The sequence below is a fragment of the Echinops telfairi genome, unplaced genomic scaffold (assembly GCF_000313985.2).
Source record: "Echinops telfairi isolate 266 unplaced genomic scaffold, ASM31398v2 ScPeMD7_3509;HRSCAF=4178, whole genome shotgun sequence".
NCBI lineage: Eukaryota > Metazoa > Chordata > Mammalia > Afrosoricida > Tenrecidae > Echinops > Echinops telfairi.
Window position 1 is genome coordinate 9,799,626 of NW_022107407.1, and position 19,154 is coordinate 9,818,779.

General features: G+C 39.2%; 1 protein-coding gene across 1 annotated transcript in view; it reads right to left on the reverse strand.

The window, feature by feature from the left end:
- Nucleotides 1–7,183: 7,183 nt before the first annotated feature.
- DCDC2C (doublecortin domain containing 2C) overlaps nt 7,184–19,154 on the reverse strand; it is a 113,284-nt gene continuing 101,313 nt past the window's right edge. The window contains exons 9-10 of the mRNA XM_004709838.1: nt 7,797–7,865; nt 7,184–7,261 (exon numbers count right to left, since the gene is read on the reverse strand). Coding sequence (XP_004709895.1) covers nt 7,184–7,261; nt 7,797–7,865 — 147 coding nt within the window. The remainder of the gene's footprint in view (nt 7,262–7,796; nt 7,866–19,154) is intronic.

Here is a 19,154-nt window from a genome sequence, read left to right on the forward strand (position 1 = left end):
AATAGCAAGAGGATAGATATAATAAAAATCAGAGCCGAGATACAGGAGAGGGAAAACAAGAAAACTACGGAAAAAAGTAATGCCACTAAAAGTTGGTTTTTTGGAAAGAATTAACAGAATTGATAGACCGCTGGCAAACCTAACCAAAGAAAGGAAGGAACAAACGACAATTGAAAGGATGAGTGATGAAACAGGGGACATTACAACGGACCCTAATGAAATCAAAAGGGTAATTGTACAGTACTATGAAGGTCTATACTCGAATGAATTCAACAATTTGGAAGACATGGACAAGTATTTGGAAACACAATCACTCCCTAGACTACCCCAGATGGATGTCCAGAACCTCAACAGACCCATAGCAATGGGAGAAATAGACAAGGTAATCAAGGGATTACAAAAAAAAAATCTCCCGCCCAGATGCCTTCACAGGAGAATTCTACCAAGCATTCAAGGAAGAACTGACACCCATCCTATACAAACTCTTTCAGAACATAGAAAAAGACGGAAAACTCCAAAACTTTCTATGAAGCTAGTATAACTCTGATACCTAAAGTGGGCAAAGATACCACAACAATCGAGAACTACAGACCATTATCCCTAACGAACATTGATGCAAAAATCCTTAACAAAATACTGGCCGATAAAATACAAAAGCATATTAAAAAAATAATTCACCATGACCAAGTGGGATTCATACCAGGGATGCAGGGATTGTTCAACATACGAAAGACCATCAGCATTATTCACCACATTAGCAGGAAAAATGATAAAACCACACGATAATATCAATACATGCAGAAAAAGCATACGACAACATCCAACACACATTCCTGTTTAAGACACTCAAAAAGATAGGAAGAGAAGGAAAATTCCTCAATATTATACAAGCTATATATGAAAAACCAACATCCAACGTGGTAGTTAATGGAGAAAAGATGAAAACAATTCCACTGAAAAAGGGGACCAGACAAGGATGCCACTTGTCCCTGCCTCCTACTTAACATCGTACTGGAGGTCCGAGCTAACAACATAAGACAAAGGGAATATATTAAAGGATGGAAGAGGCCAAATTATCATTATTCGCAGACGATCTGATTCTATACATCGAAGATTCCTTAAGCTCCACAAGCAGAGTGTTGGAAGCAATAGAGGAATGTGGCAGAGTGGCAGGATACAAAATCAACAAACAGAAGTTTATTGGACTTCTCTATACATCAGACAATGTCACAGAAGAGATGATTAAAAAGGTAGTACCCTTTACAATAGCCAAGCACAAATTGAAATACCTAGGGATATATCTGACTAACAAAAGGAAAGATTTGTATGAGGAAAATTATAAAACGCTACTACAAGAAATCAAGAGTGACCTCAACAAATGGAAGAATGTCTCATGCTCGTGGATAGGCAGACTCAAAATAGTAAAGAGGTCAGTTCTGCCCAAGGCACTATGTAAGTTCAATGCTATCCCGATACGGATACCACCATCCTTCTTCAAAGAATTGGAAAAACAGATTACTAACTTCATATGCAGGGGGAAGAAGCCCAGAATTAGCAGAGAACACCTCAAGAAGAAGGACAAAGTGCGAGGGCTTGCTCTACCTGACTTTAGCATGTACTATATGGCCACAGTAGTCAAAAGAGTGTGGTACTAGTACAATGACAGATATTCAGACCAATGGAAAAGAGCTAAAGATCCAGAAATGAAAATATCAGCATACAGGCAACTAATTTTTGATAAGGGCCAAAAAAATATTAAATGGGAAGCAGATGCCATCTTAAATAAAAGGTGTTGGGGAAAAAATGGATATCTACCTGCAGAAAAATGAAACAAGACCCTTACCTCACTCCATGCACAAGAATAAACTCAAAGTGGATCACAGACCTTGAGATAAAACCCAAAACAATTAGGGCCATTAATGAGGGAATTGGGACAAACCTGAGAACCTTGGCACAGGGAATACATAGATTATCATAAATATGGAAGGATACAAATACAGAGGAGTCACAAATAGATAAATGGGATATACTGAAGATAAGACACCTGTGTACATCGAAATAATTCACCAAGGGAGTAATAAGAGAGTCCACTGACTGGAAAAACATCTTTAGCAATGACACATCAGACAAAGGCCTTATTACTAAAATCTGCAATACTTTGCAAGTTTACAATAAGACAAAAAACTAAAAGGACCTGAACAGAAGTTTCAGAGTCTGAAATATGAATGGTCAATAAACATATGAGAAAATGTTCCCGATCATTAGCCATAAGAGAAATGCAAATCAAAACAACTATGAGATACCACCTAACACCATCAAAGATAGCCCAATTCAAAAAATCAGAAAGCAACAAGTGTTGGAGGGGCTGTGGTGCGATAGGAACTCTCATCCACTGCTGATGGATCTGTAGGTATGTACAGCTTCTATGAAAATCCATTTGGTGATTTCTAAAACAGAAGGAAATTGAGCTACCATATGACCCAGCAATCCCCCTACTGGGCATATACCCAGAAGGGGCAAGAAACAAACCACGGCCAGATATCTGTGCTCCAATGTTCATTGAGGCTAAGTTCACTATCGCAAGGAGTTGGAAACAACCCAAATTTCCACCAACAAACGAATGGATTAAAAAACCGTGGTACATACATACAATGGAGTACAGTGAACCCTCACCACTTCGCGCTTCGACTTCCGCGGCTTCACTCTATCGCGGTTTTTGGGTAACAGCGCATGCTCTGTCATTACTGCCACTGATTGGCTCATACTGTACACGCTTAATGCCATAAATAATATAATAAATAATAAATGATAATTGTAACGTCCAAAATGTTTTACTGTATTTTCCCTTTTTCGTTTAATAAATTGGGTAATATGAGTGTAATGGTGACTAAAGGGTGTTTTTTCATGTCCTCTATGCTCTAACTACGAAAATATTTGATTTACAAATAAGGAATCCTACTTCGCGGAATTTCATTTATCACGGTAGGGTCTAGAACTGATTAACCGTGATAAATGAGGGTTCACTGTACTATGCATCGCTAAAAAGCAGTGATGAACGCATGAAACATGTCGCCGGGAAGAACTGGAGGAAATTATGCTAAGTGAAGTAAGCCAAGCACAAAAGGACAAGTGTAACATGAGTCCGCTGAGGTAGGTTTATATATAAAAAAAAGAAAGAACAGAAAAATAAATGCAAAAGGGACACAGGGAAAAAGCTGCTGTATACAAACACTCCAGGGGTGAGGTCCAAGTAGTATCACAGGGGCCAGACCAACTCCAGGGGTACATATGGTAGACAACTAAAAAGGGGGCGGGGAGGGAGGAAAAGGGAAAGAAAAAAAAAGATGCGTGTCAGGAGAACAGGGCACTAATCCACCCAAGGGGAGGGTATTGTTTGTGTCTCCACAGGGAAAGAGGAACCAGACTTAAAGCCAGTGCTAGACGAATGCAGTGTGCCAGCAAGGAGTGGCGAGCCAGTGGAGGGGCCTGAGGGTTCGGCCCCCATACCAGCTACGTGGACAACTGCCCCTCCCCTCAGAAGAATTTTCTTTAGAAGACGGCACTGTAGCTGCAGCTAGGGGAGAGGGGCATGTCTTGTCAGAGCACATGGGAGCAAATGAAGGGGGAGGAAGAGAGGGTGGCGCATATCCTGGTCCACCAGGCCTAGAGGACGATATCCCTGCTCTGAATAGCCAATGCACACAGTGGACCATATGGCTGATCCCACTATGAGACAAGCTGTCCATTGTAAATAATAAAATCCTAACCCAGAAGAGGAAAGGTATTAGAACTTAAGTTCTGAACACCTGGTTTGCAGAAGGTTGTGGATAACAGTGAAAGTCCAAAATCCATTTGCAGGCTTCCCCATGCAGACTACACCTCTGGTGAATTCCCTTTGACTATGGACCAGAGATGGGAAGGGCTTTGTTACCAGACAGAATAGATTTCTGGGTGGATTGCTGCAATTTTAATAAGGTCAAAATATGACACCCTGTTATTCATTGACCCACACACACACTTTACACAATGTATAATTGTTCGAGTTTTGAATATCTTCTACCTTGTTTTTCATTTAGATTTTTCTTTGTTTCATTGAATCATTGCTGTTTGGCCATTTGCCTTTATTGTGCTTTGATTTTATTTATATGAAACCCAGATTAGGTAAACCTATTGAGGCAATAACTGGATAAATAAATTCAAAAGACATGACAGCAGAGGCTGGCAGGAAATGGGGAACTAGCAAGCAGTTCAAAGAAGAAGAAATGTCCTTGAATGGATTGTGGTGATGGTCGCACAATTCTTATGAAGCATATGATGTATGGATTATATACCTGTGAAATTGTTTAAAATAAAGTAATTTTAGAAGTTATTTTTTAAAAAGAGTATGGGCCTGATACAATGGAACATTTTGAGACATCTCACGGACTACTTAAACATTGCATAATGATAGCAAACCAGTTGCATAAATGGAGGATAAACTGTGAAACCTGATGCAACATGGTCCAGTTGGTGGGGAGAAGAAGGGGTAAACTCAGCCTTTGAAATAATCAAACTGGAGTTCAACATGGATGCTCCACCATTTCCTACGTGGTATTAGAAGGTTCCTTCAGCTTTCCAATTCTTTTCCTTCTTATGAAATGGGAGTGTTAACTCTTTCCTTGAGTGAATGGGAAGATCTAATGGAATAACACATATAAAAAGGACTACACAACATCTAGCACATATAAAAGCTCAATAGTATGTTTGATCTCTCAAGCCTTTCCATTCTCTATTTTATGGTATTAATGTATGGGCAAGAAATGGAAGTTTGATTGTTCCATAACACCATCTTTCCCCAAGGCTTAGATCCTTATGCTTCATTTTTTCATTACTCCAATAATATTCCTTACATTAAGATATTTTGATTCACTCTAAGAAATTAAATCTGAAACTGATTGATGTCAAGTTACCAATACACATTACTGCTCCCAGAGGCCTAAGCAGATTTACATAACAAGTCAGTAAGGCTAGTCTGCAAAATACTCAAGTAACATCATAAACTCGGTGTAATCAAATGCCTGTGTCAAACTTCTTTTCAAATATGAGCTTCAAGCTGTCATTGACATATAGCCGTAACCTTTCCTTTGCTCCCCCAGTGGAAGCAAGTGCCCTTTTTCTTGGCACTCTTTCTGTAACATTCTGGGACAAACATCTCGTACACGGTCATTCCATTTCTTAGAACACTGTCGTCGAGCCGTCCTCTAAGCAGTAAGATACTACTTTTCCTCCTCACTCTGAAAGCCTTCCCTTGCAAGACCAAGGATTCGCAACCTCTCACAGTAAAGTATCCTCAAGTCAAATATATTTAAGAAAGCAAGGAAGGGGGTGGGCAAAATCAGTGCTTTACAGGAATTATTCTTGTTGACGGTCTGTTTTAGAGCATAGGCCCGTTGATGTTTTCGCTGTTGTTGCTCTTTTTAACCTGTACCACAAATGGCCCTTTCCAAGTTGGGCAAAGAATTAGGGGGTTGCTCAGAGTAGCTCTGTGGCCTTTCAAAAGCTCCCTTTGCCTCATTTCTCCCTGAACATGAACTTTGAAGTAAGGAAGAAGGAAGCAGCAAGACAGGTTTAAGAACCGGAAACGAGTGTTTGTGTAACTGCTGTAGCTCCAACTTTATTTCTAGCTCTGAGGTACTAGCATCAGAACCCACTGAGACTTGATATCACAGGTTTATTAAACAACTTCCAGCCTTGGGCTAAAATTCTAAAGTTAAAAAAAAAAAAAACACCTTAAAAAAATCTATAAACAGAACTTTGAAAAACAAACCCCCAAAAGTCTATTTCCTAGCTACATGATTGTATATTTAGAGTAAACCTTGTTTTCCCAATGCATATATATTTAGGGGTAAGATCCATCACAAAGTTTCATAGAGTACCACACGCTTCCTGTGTGGTCGATTGTGTAATGCCAGACTAGGGAGAAGAGCTGAGGCCACACTGTCCAGAATCTCCTTGTGCTAGCTTATGCTGCCATCTATAGAGCATACACAGTAGGCATTCTTTTTCAACATTTTTCTTTCTCTTTTATTTCATATATTGTATATTTGTAAATCCTCCTGCAAAATATTTTTTTATACTTTTATTGAGGGCTCTTACATCTCTTATCACAATCCATACATTCATACAGTGTGTTAAGCACATTTGCACATATACTGCCATCATCAACTTCCAAGCATTCTCTTCCCACCTGCACCCCTGATATCAGCTCCCCATTTCTTTCCCTTACCTCCCCCCCCACCCACCCTCACAAACCTTTGCTAATTTTTAAAATCATTTCATTAGAGGCTCATACAACTCTTATCACAATCCATCCATCCATCCATTGTGTAAAGCACATCTGTACATTAATTGCCCTCATTATTCTCAAAACATTTGCTCTCCACTTAAGCCCCTGGCATCAGCTCGTCAGTTTTCCCCCTCCCTCCCCGCGCCCTGCTCCCTCATGAACTCTTGATAATTTATAAATTATTATTATTTTGTCATATTTTACACTGTCTGACGTCTCCCATCATCCACTTTTTTCTTGTGCATCCCCCAGGAAGGAGATTATATGTAGATCCTTCTTATTTGCCCCAACGAAACATGTTATTTACACTACCCTGGCAATCACAAGAGGTTGTATGCTAGAATGAAACCATCTGCTGCCATATTTCACCCCCAATCCTTCTCCTCTAAATCCACACAGCTTAAGACTTGCTCGGGAAAATTTTCCAAGGATGTGACTAGAACAGTAAAAGGGAAGAAGGACAAGTGAAAAGTAAACTGACTCTGCTCAAGTCCACTCCAACTCATGGAGACTCAAAGCATCAGCGTAGACCTGTGCGCCATGACAATGGCCTTCTGTTCTTGCGCATCCTTGCATCCAAGAGGACAAAGAAAAGGCGCACCAATGGCCATGTGCAGCCCCTTTGCAGCACAAACTGCATCCAATGCGAGCGCAAAGACAAGGCCATTAAGAAAGTCGTAAAAAGAAACACAGTGGAGATCGCAGTCAGCACAGGCATTTCCTAAATAAGCATCTTCGAAGCAAACGTGCTCCCCCATTTGTACATGAAGCTATATTATTGTGAGAGTTGTGCCATTCACAGCAAGGTGGTTAGGAACCAGTCACCTGAAGGATGGAACACACACACACACACACACCTCAATTGAGATCTGCAGGTGCTATCCCACAACGTTTTCCAAAGCCTATGTAAAGATTAGAATCTGAAGAAAAACAAACCTGCAAGAAAATAAAATGGAAATTGTTCTTTTAAAAAAAAAGCCTTTTTTCCAAGGTGTCCCTCGGTAGAGTGAACCCCCCAGTCTTTCATTTAGCATCACCCAGGAGACATGAGGCTTGGTAAAGCGGAGGGGCAGCAAAAGAGGGGAAGGTCCTCAACGACATGGGTTGCCACAGTGGCTACCACAATGGGCTCAAAGTCATGAAAAATTGTGAAGCTGGTGCACAGATACGGTGCATAGAATTTGCTCTGAGTCGGAACCTCTTGAAGGCACCTAACGACACAGCAACAAGCTCTCTGGGACAAGTACACAATCCATTTAAACTACTTTTGTGATTTTTCTGGTGCACAAAAGACCTGATCTATAATAAACCCTGCCAACATAATACAGAGTTTCTAAATAGAGACTGATCTGTGTTCTCAAACAGATGTGATTGTCTAACCATTCACCATCAAGCGTCAGCTCCCTCAGCTTACAACAGTGAGATGATAGCATAGACCCAAGCCATGAAATACAAAGTAAAGTGAACTCACTTCGCTGCCTTCCAAATCTGATGTCTTATCACAGCACTCTTCGTCTTCTTTAACTGTCTCAGCTGGTGTCTAGGGAGAAAATGCACCATGTTCTAAATTTAGTTATACTCAACCTGTGTCAAACTGCTGTAAATGCGCAGAATGCTACTCTCTCGGTTTTACGCTCTTTCTATGGACAGACAGAGACTTTCATTGCAAAGGGAACAGACTTTGAAGATTTCAGGGGTAGGGGAGCAAGGGAGGGAACTTGTGTGAAATGGAAGAGAGGGGTGCACAAGAGGGAAAAGAGAAATCAAGGGGCCAGTGAAGAGTAAATATGACAGTGGGGGCTAGGGGGGGCAATTAGTAATTTAAATTGCTGAATACAAAGTTGATGATCTGACACATAAAACCAAACCAAACTCACTGCCATCTAGGCGGTGCTGACTCATAGCGGCCCAATAGGGTAGGTTTTATGGGAAGGGAAAACCTTATCTTTCTCTCATGGAGAAGCTGGTGATTTTGAACTACTGACCTTGGAGTTAGCAGCCCACCATGGAGCCCCTCTACCCCACCAGAGCTCCACCTACTGCACAGTAACAAGTGTTATATTTTAAAAGTCACTGTATCCATTTATACTCAACAACCTTACCTTTGGCCCAATTAAGGAAATTCTAATCTACTTGATACACTTGCTGAAGATGTCTCTTTTGTGTGTGTGAGGAAAAAAGGTGGTCAAGAGGGCTTGGTGACTCTATGTGTCCCTGATCAGCAGTTAATAAATGACTTCATCATTCTCAGCACACCTCAAGGTTACCAATTAGGGCACTCCGTTTTTTAGGTTCAGGAAACACCCTCCACAACCTGGCATATTTCATTCCCATGCTTTTTTTATTATTCTTGCTTATTATTTCCCAGTTTGTATTATTTCCTGGACAGGTGCAGATTACCCATAAACACAGTAAGCAAGAGGTTGTGTTTACTTACTAATCTATTGTGAACCTTTCACATTAATCTGTGAAAATTTTGTGAAACTGTTACTACAGACTCATAAGTAAGCCCATGCTTATTTTGAACCCTGGGTACTTCCTTGGAGGTCAGAGTACTTAGAACCTGACCCAGGCTAGCCTGCCAGAAGTCCAGCATCCATCATCTGGAGGCATTAAAGTCCATCTCAGGAGAGATCTACAAAGCAACAGGACAGACACCTGCCCTATCCAGATCAGTTCAGCCCCTGAGAAAGACAGCCGCAGACTAAGACCTGAAGCAGGGGACCAAGGCAAATGATGCCTTCTTCCCTCTGATCCAAGGTGTACAGTTTTCTTGAGAAGAGTCAAGTGGGATATAGAATGGAGCATGCACAAGTAGCACTCTTCAGGCCCTGGACTGTGACTACTGGCTTTTAGGAGTTGTGTTGCTTCAGCCTTTTATTTTTTCTTTCTGTAACACAATTATTTAAAACTTCATTTACTCAATAAGGTAATAAGTTAAATGTTTTAATAGTAAAAATTTTAGGACTGCACTGGGCACTGAGTTCAGAAGCAACCAGCTGCAAACACATTTAGAGGTTTGTATCCCCCACCCGACACTGGATACTATAGCCCATGCGGACATCCTTTTACTGCATGGACCGATCCCCCAGCAGTCTTTTGGTTTTTTTTGTTTGTTTTTGTAATTCAATTAATTTTTTTTAGCTTTGACTTTGTGTGAGAATCTGAAGGTACAAAATAAGAGATAACCTCTTCAGAGAGCTCACAGCCTAGAAGTAGGAACAAGGCAGAAAGTGGCCATTGCAAATTATTGTAAGGATGTATTGATAAAGTGGCAAGGGAAATGGGAGAGTAATGCACAGAGAGTTGTGTGAGGGAGGGACTCACGGAAGCATCTTGGAAGCAGAACTGTTAGAGTACGTAGTGTCCCGGGCATGACTGCTACAGAAACTTGTGCACAAGTTTCAGTTCAGGAAAAATAAGTGAGTGATTTTTACTTTTATTCAAAATGAAAAAGTATTAATCCTTGTGGAAATACATTATACTATAACAATTTCCGAAATGGAAATATATTTACAATATATTTGTTTTAAATGTCTGCTCTGGTTATGGTTCAGCTCCAGGGCACCATCCTACAGAATCAACTACGCTTTTCAAACTTAGTGTTTCACAACTATTTCATCTGGGCGCATTTGAAATATTGGCACGTAGGTGGCCACATGGAATCTATTGGCCAAGGTTTTTCATCAATGTCAGAGTATCTCCCAGGAGAGGAGGGGAAGAGCAGTCTAGGCATGGGAACAGCATAAGCAAAGGCACATGGAAAAGCCAAGTGATGAGTGGGAGTAACAAATAGTCAAGCCAAGAGTAAAATAAGGAAAGGCAAGCAAGACAAGAGGCTGACAAAGGCCTAATCACAAAGGACCTTATTTCCATATGAAGGTCCTTGTTGGGCTTTATCCAGAAACAGCAGAGAGCCATTAAGAGTAATTGAACAGCAAAGAGTCAATTTCTCTTTGGTGGGCAATGTGGACAAGGATAGATTGTATTGGAGTAAGGGACAACTCTACCCTTAACTCCAAGCTATCAATATCTGAAAGACTCACAGCTCCCCAGTAGGACCCATCCAGTCAGGGACTATAAATTTGGTCCATTCAGGCAAATTCGTTGTCATAGATTGATAAAGCAGAAGTAAACATCTTTCTGGCATTCTCTACTTTCAGCCAAAATCCATCTGTCATCAGCAATGACATCCCTTGTTTGACATCTTCTTCTCAATCTGGTCTACACCTCTGGTAGCTCCCTGTCAATGCACTACTGCAAACGTTGTTGGGTTATTTCAGTCACATTTACTTGCATGTCAAATCAGTGACATTTTCTATAATTTGAGTATTCTATTGGGTCACCTTTCTTTGGAATGGATTCAAATATGATTCTCTTTGAGTCAGTTGGCCAAGTAGCTGTCTTCCAAATTTCCTGGCATAGAGGAGTTAGTGCTTCCAATGCTACATCAGCTAGTTGACACATATCAGTTGGTATTCCATCAATTCCTAGAGTCTTGTTTTTGACTAATACTTTCAGTGCAGCTTGACTTTCTTCAACGTTATTAGTTCTTGCTTATAGGCTACCTCTTGAAATAGTTAGCTATTGACTATTTCTTTCTGGTACAATGACTGTGTATTCTTTCCATCTTCTTTTGACACTTCCTGCATCATTCAATATTTTGCCCATGGACTCATTCAATATTACATTTTAAGAGTTGAATTTTGTCTGAGCTCTCAGTTTAAAATATGCTGAATATGCTCTTCCTTGTTGGTTCCTACTCTAGGACTGTGCACATTTCATTCTAATTTTTTACTTCCTCTTCTTGAGATCTGCTTTGAAATTTTCTATTTAGCTTTTTGACTTCATCATTTCTTCCATGTGCCTTAGCTATTCTATGATTACAGTGGGGATGGGGGTATAGAGGTACAAAGGAGATAATGTCAAGGAGTCCAGGAAGGAAAATAATGTTTGGAAACTGATTGTGGTAGCAATTATATAATACTGCTTGACGTGATTGAACTATAGAATAATGTGATATATGTATTAACTCCCAATTGAAAATATTTTTTTTAAAATAGGGAGACATCAGACAGTGTAAGATATGACAAAATAATAATTTATAAATTATCAAGAGTTCATGAGGGAGGAGGGAGCAATGAGGGAGGGGGAAACATGAGGAGCTGATATCAAGGGCTCAAGTAGAAAGAAAATGTTTTGAGAATGATGATGGCAACAAATGTACAAATGTGCTTGACACATGGATGCATATATGAATTGTGATAAAAATTGTACGAGCCCCCAATAAAATGATTTAAAAAATAAAAAATTACTAAGTTTCCAAATCTGTTCTGACATTCAGTCTTATCTTTCCTTCTTGTCTTGTCTTTTTAATGACCTTTTACTGTCTTCATGAATGATGTTATTGGTGTCCTTCCACAGCTCATAAGGTTTTCTGTCAGTGTTCAATGCAGCAAATATGCTCTCAATATTCAGGTAGGATAGACTCAAGGCCACATTTTGGCTCTTGGGGATTTAGTTTAATTTTCTTCCACTTTAATCTGCACTTCTACAAAACCTCAGAACAGACCCTACATATGATGGTCTGTTCCAGAATCGGTCACTGGCCTGATTTTAGCTATTGATATAGAGCTTCTCCACCATCTCTTCCTACAGAAGCTATGAGGGTTATTGGATCCAAAGCATCATTAAAGAAACCAACCTTATTAGGAGGATGGACATTTTAATCTTGAAGAGGAGAAGCTTGATATAGATCAAATTTTCAGGTCATAGACACCTGGCAAGCTTCTCCTATGCAGGCTGTAGCTTAGGAAAATCTATGAGGTTGTTCTACTTTGTCAGACAGGATGTCCAAGAGCCAAAACTCACACAGCACACCACCAATATCCAACACTGATACTAATACTAATCCTCAAAGCAGTCCTCTACCTTGGTTCTTTGCTTTAAAAAAAATCCCACTCTTCTTCAGATATTACTCATATAATTCAGGGGAGATTGGGCCTCTCTTCATACATTAAAGAAAATGTCCACTAATCTAAGTCACCATAGATTAATTCCCTTTCCTTAGTGATAAATATTAATAGGCATAAACATATGCTGAATTGCTGAATAAAAATAACCACAATACATCTGCTGGCAATCTCCAAATCACACAACCTTGCTTGCTGAAAGTGAGGAGGAATTGAAGCACTTGTTGATGAAAATCAAAAATTAAAGTATGGATTACAACTCAATGTAAGGAAGATCCAAATCCTCACAGCTGGACCAAAGGTAACAATGATAAATGGCGTTTATCTCACTCATTCAAAAAGACCAACCAACCAGCCAGGTGCCATGAGTCTCTCTCAACTCATGGTGTCCCCACATGCATCAGAGTAGAGCTGAGAGTTCTGCTGGGGCTTTTACTAGCCTTTTTATTTTATAAATAGATCACTAGGTCTTTCTTGTGGTGCTTTTGGGTGGACATGAAGCTCTGACCTTTCAGTTAGCAGATTAATTATTTGTCCTGCCCAGGGACTCCTTCAAAAAGACTCCTGGGAAAAATAAATATCTCTGTTCCTTTGCTCAACATTAATGTGTCTAAATGTACTACCCAGACTAAGACAACTATCCTGAAACAATGAAGAGACAGCCTAAGGACAAAAGTCTATATGCTAATAAAGTTGGGATGAAAAACTAGAAAGAATCTGGGCCCGAAATTACATCTTAGCTGGCAACTCTTGAGACACTCAACCTCTAGACCTTCCCTTACATGGCATAATAAATGTGCTTTATTGTCTAAGCCACTTCTATTTAGGTTTCTATTCTTTACAGGTGAAAACACCCTACAAGATATAGACACTAATTATACTTTTAATTTATTCATTAAAGCAGATACCCTAAGGACCTTTGTTAACTTAGAGTTACTCTATGTACCTGAAAGTACTAAAGCTTTAAAGCTTCATTATGTTTTCCTAATTAAACAATTCAGAGAGTACACCAAGGTAGACTGACCTTTTCCTAATTAGTCCAGATTATTTTGGTTTTACATTAGTTACCGACTTACCTCTTTCTCTAAAGTGAAATGCAAAAAAACACTTTGGAAGCGCTGCTGGAGGTGTATTTCTTCCCTTTCTTTAACTAATGCGTTGGGACACTGAAAGTAACTGAATTTCAGTAAAATTCAGAACTATACTCAGTCCTTGTAATTTCAGTCAATCCACTCTCTTCTTGCATCACCTAGAGATCTAGGATTTATTCAAAAATAGTTTCATTTTTTTAGGAAAGGACAGAGCAATTCTACCAAAACAGATTGGTTCTGTACAGGGCAAATTCAAAACCGTTATCATTGTTAGGTGCCATAGAGTCTGGCTCAGACATAGGGACTCTGCACAACAGAATGAAACACTGCACAGCCCTCCACCATCCTCCAAAATGTTCCTACCCCAGAGGCCATTGATGCAGCCCATGTCAATCAATCACATAAAGCACCTTCCTCCTTTGCGCCACCCCTCCAAACTTGACCAAACTTAATGCCCTTCTCCTCCGGGCTCTGGTCTCTCTTCACCATATGTCCAAAGTAAGAAGTCATGCCATCTTTGCCTCAAAGAAGCACTCGGGCGTTACTTCTTCCAATAAAGGTCAGTTTGTCCTTTTAGCAGTCCATGGTACTTTTCAACATTTTTCTGCAATGCCACATTCAAATGCATCAATCATTTTTCTGTCCTCCTTATTCAATGTCTAACTGTCACATGCATATGAAGCAACAAAGAACACCGTGGCTTGAGTGAGGTGCATCTAGATCCTCAAAGTAGCATATTTACTCTTCAGTACTCTAAAGAAGTCTTGGGCAGCAGATTTACCAGATGCAATACATCATTTGATCTCTTGATTACTGTTTCAATTAGCATTGATTGGGTGTCCAAGTGAGACAAAATTCTTGACAACTTCAACCTTTTCTGCATTTATCATGATGTTACCTTTGGTCCGGTTGTGAGGATATGGGTCCTCCTGACATTGAGTTGCAATCCATACTGAAGGCTTTAGTCTTTGATCTTCATCAGCAAGTGCTTCAATTCCTCCTCACTTTCAGCAAGGAAGGTGTGTCATCTGCATATCGCATACTGTTAATAAGCCTTCCTCCAACCCTGATGCTGCACTTTTCTTCATACAATCCAGTTACTCTGATGATGTGTTCAGCATGTAGATTGAACAGCTAGGGTGAGAGGATATAATCTTGTCGTACACCTTTCCTTATTTTAAACCATGCCGTATTCTCTTGGTCCTTGCTTTGTTTGAACAATTGCCTCTTGATTCATGTGCAAATACCTCCCAAGCACATGAAGCATTCTGAAATTCCCATATTTCTCAAGGTTATCCACAGTTTATTATGATCCGCACAGTCTAATGCCTTTGCATAGTCAAACACAAGTAAATATCTTTCTGGTATTCTCTCCTTTGAGCCAAGATCCATCTGACTTCAGTAATGATATCCATTGTCTCAAGTCCTCTTCTGAATCTGGTCTGAACTGCCCACAGTTCAGCAATTGTTGGGTGATCTTAAGCAAAATTCTACTTGTATAATATCAATCTGTAATTTTGAGCATTCTGCTGGGTTACTTTTCTTTGGAATGGGCACAAATCTCTCCCAGTCATTTGGCAAAGTCTTCCAAATTTCCTACATAGACAAGTGTCTGTTTCCAGTGCTTCTCTGGCTTTCTGTAATGCTTTAATGGAATTTAATTTCCAAGAATTGATGGTTGGCTAATATATTAAGTATTGTTTGAACACCTTCCTTCAGCACCATTGGTTCTTACTCATATACTACCTCCTAAATAGGTGGGCTGTCTAGTTTTTTTGTGGTACAGTGGCTTTGTGTATTCTTTTTATCTTCCCTTGATGCTTCCTCCATTATTCAATATTTTGTCTATAGAGTCTTTCGAAATTGTAATCCAAGGCTTCCATTATTTGAGTTCTTTCAGTTTTGCATACCCTAAGTATGTTCTTCCTTTTTGGTATTCTAATTCTAGGTCCTTGCACACCTAGTTCTATCCATTCTCAAGCTTCCCTTTGATATTTTCTATTCAGCTTCTAGACTTCATTCATTCTTCCATTTGCTTCAAGTGCTCTACAATTAATAGCAAATTTCAGAGTCTCTTTTGACATCCACTTTGATCTCTGATTTCTTTCCTATCACTTTAATGGCCTTTGACGTTCCTCTGAATGATGGTCTTGATATCCTCCCATGGGCTCATCAGTTCTTCTGTCATTAGTGTTCAATGCATCAAATCGGTTATTGAGATGTTTTTTGAAATTCAGGTGTGATAGACTCAAGATTGTATTCTTACTCTTGTGGATTTATTTTTATTTTGTTCAGCTTTATCCTGACCTCACCTATAAGCAATTGATGGTCCATTCCACAGTTACCTCCTAGCCTGGTTTTAGCTACTGATACTGAGCTTCTCCAGCATGTCTTCCCACAGATGTAGTCAATTTGATTCTATCTAGGGTAATCCTTGTTTATATTTGTGTTTTTGTCTCTCTGTTTGTCATACTGTGGTGATTTGTGTGTTGCTGTGATGATGGAAGCTATGTCCCTGGTTTTTCAAATGCCAGCAGGATCATTCAAAGTGAACAGGTTTCAGTGGAATGTCCACACTAAGAACAGACTATGAAGAAGGACTCAGCTCCCCACTTTGGAGGAAGAAACCACTGAAAATGTGGTGCATAGCTTCCAGGCATTTTCAAATCCTGAAAGCTTAAACAAAGAAAGCAGAACATTGCCTGAGATAGTGCCAGAAGATGGGCTCCTTGGGTCTGAGAGCACTCAAAATATGACTGAGAGGAGCTGGTTTCTTGGAAGGGAGTCAACCATGATGACATAAGTCAGTTAAAGCCTGTGGGAGTGGATATTTGGGGATCTTCATTTGCTGATGGAGCACAACTCAAGGTAAAGAGAAACAGCTGAAAAATCTTCTAATAAATGGAACTTGGAATGTACTGAGTATGAATTTAGAAAAATTGGAAGTGGTCAAAAATGAAGTGGAATGCATGAAATAAATACAATAGGCATTAGTGAACTGAAATGAACTGATATTGGCCATTTTGAATCAGAAAATCATATGATTTAATTAGCCAAGAATAATACACTTAAGAGGAATGCCATAACAATCATTGTCAGAAAGGATCTTGCTAAATCCATCCTGAAGCACAATGCTGTCTGTCTCTGATCAAATTATAGCTACCTGCCTTCGGTGATATCTAATCACTACAATTATTATTGAACTTTATGCACCAATCACAAAAGCTAATGATGAAATTGAAGAATTCTACCAACGATGTCTACCAGAAATTGGTCAGTCAATCAAAATGCTTATTGGTGATTGGAATGCAAAAGTTGGAAACTAGGAGGAAATAATAGTAGTTGGAAAATATGGACTTGGTGATAGAAATGGAGCTAGAGATTGCATGACAGTATTTTGCATAACCAGGTCTTATTAATAGGAAATTTCTTTTTTCAACAGCACAAATTCTAAAGTATATCCACCCACACCCCCCCAAAAAAAAAAAGAAATCAAAGATCAGAGACTCCAGTTAAGCAGGGCCTGAAATTATAATAGCTTTTCTGTATTAAAGAAAATAAAAGAAAATGATGAGGGCAACAAATGTACAAATGTGCTTGACCTACAATGGATGTGTGTATGGATTATGGTAAGAGTTGTATGAGCCACCAATAAAATGATTTTTTTAAAAAAAGGATTTACAAATATATATTACCGCAATTAGATCATCAGGGCTTTAACCTATGGGTGCCATTTTGCACAGATTTTAAGTGCTAAAAAAAAATGGCTTACTTTACATTTAAGAACAAGTCAAATGAAAGCCAATTTAAAATTTCATTATACTTAAAGAATGAATGCTGATAAATTGATAATTTACTTGATTGACCTTGTATGACTTTGCTAGTCTACAAAGTAAACAGTGCTAGTAGAAACATTGTGGGGTGGAGATAACTCTGCTTCTGTTAAAAAAGAAGCAAAAGTATGAGGAAAAAATGCAATCTATATTTAAATAAATTCAGAACGAAAAACTTCAGCCTAGGAGGAAAAATAAATTAAAGGTCAATCACAATCAGTGTCATGACCATAGAAAGAGCACTTTCTCTTGAAGGCCCTGTTACATCCCAGAGTGCCCATCTCTAGCATTTTGCTTGTATTATATTTTCCAAAACTCAGGTTTCTATCCTATTCACTCGCCATTTAGTTCAGGACAAATAGGCTTCAGTGACTTTGAAATTTTACTTCTATGATATAATACAGGTAACAAACATTATTCAATTAATTTGAGGGGCACCTTTTCTAACATGCACACCTTATATTGATTATCTTATGAGCCCAAAAGGAGTATCAACAGAATTCTTTTAAGCTCTAATATTGTTTGTTTTTAAATAACAGGCTTTTACTACAAGCAACTTGTAAGAATAAAATGGACAAATGTGAAAATCAAATTAGGATTCTACAGAAATCCAACACAAATGGTAAGATGGCAGCATTGTGTCTTTGTTGGTAGAAAACAAAGTGCCTGAAGTTGGAGGACAGAAAAAGGGGCATATATATTTGAAAAAGAGGAAAACTTTCAACAAGTTGGACTGACACAATGACTGCATCTATGGACTCGATCAGAAGAACAATTGTGAGGATGGTACCAATCTGGGTGGTATTTTGTCTATTGTGAAAATGTGTAGGGTTGCTATGTGTAGGGACCAACTCAGTAGTGCCTAACAACATCATCTTTGAAAAATGCATCACTCTTTGAGTATATGGAGGAAAAACTGGATGGTAAAACCAAAAATCCAAAAGATTATTTTAGAAATCAAAATGCATGATTCATAGTTGTCTTGACTATTGGGAAGGCATGCTCTCAATGCAATTGAACTTCTCTGTAACAGTTAAGTTTCTGATACCCCCTGCCCCATATTCCAATGTAGCTATTCTCTCTGCTCTGTAAGAAATTCTTGAACTGACTTTAAAGTGTTGGGGAGAAAGCTTTGAAACACTAGTCTTAAAATAAAGAAAAGGCAATAACTAATGAGGCCACAGTATCTTTCCTTTCTGTTATCACACAAGAAATGGTGCTAAGAGACCACTTAGCAAAAGCAGAGAAAAGCTTTCACTGGCTAGTCATCAACACCTCCACTTCCACTCTTCCCTTAATAAGTGGAGTTTAATATCTTACACCGATGCCAACATGAAAACAACATGTACATGTTTTCTTTCTAATGTAAGTACTACTCGTTGATGTGCACTTTGGTTAACATGATCAACATTATCAGCAATTACCAACAACTATACATCTGTTATGTGGAATTTGGAAGATCCTTAATCCTTGAGGTACTTTTTCCATTCTAGAAGATCTGACTTTACATTGAGAAATGTATCCTTTGGAAGGTTTCTCTGGCATTGTGTCTAAATGCCAAATGGAGGAAGCATGATGGTGCAGATATAATAAGGAATGCATGTAAGATGTTCAGACTACCATATGGCCGGGCCCACTATGGGACATGATGCCCCTCACTGACCCACAGCCCTACAGGAGACAACACCAGAAACACAGTGTGGGAATTGTACCCTATCTGATTTCACCACACCGAGGCAAAACACTAAGGGCGTGTGACAGAACAGCAAGGGAATGGAGTGGCGAGGTCCCCAGGGAATGTTGAAGGGGGACTTTGAGGCCAGGGTGTGGTGCTCCAACAGACTGTACTGGAAAACACTCCTAAAGGCCAACAAACAATCCTTGAACTAACTACAAGCTTTTCTTTCTTGTTGTGTTTTGTTTTGTTTTGTTT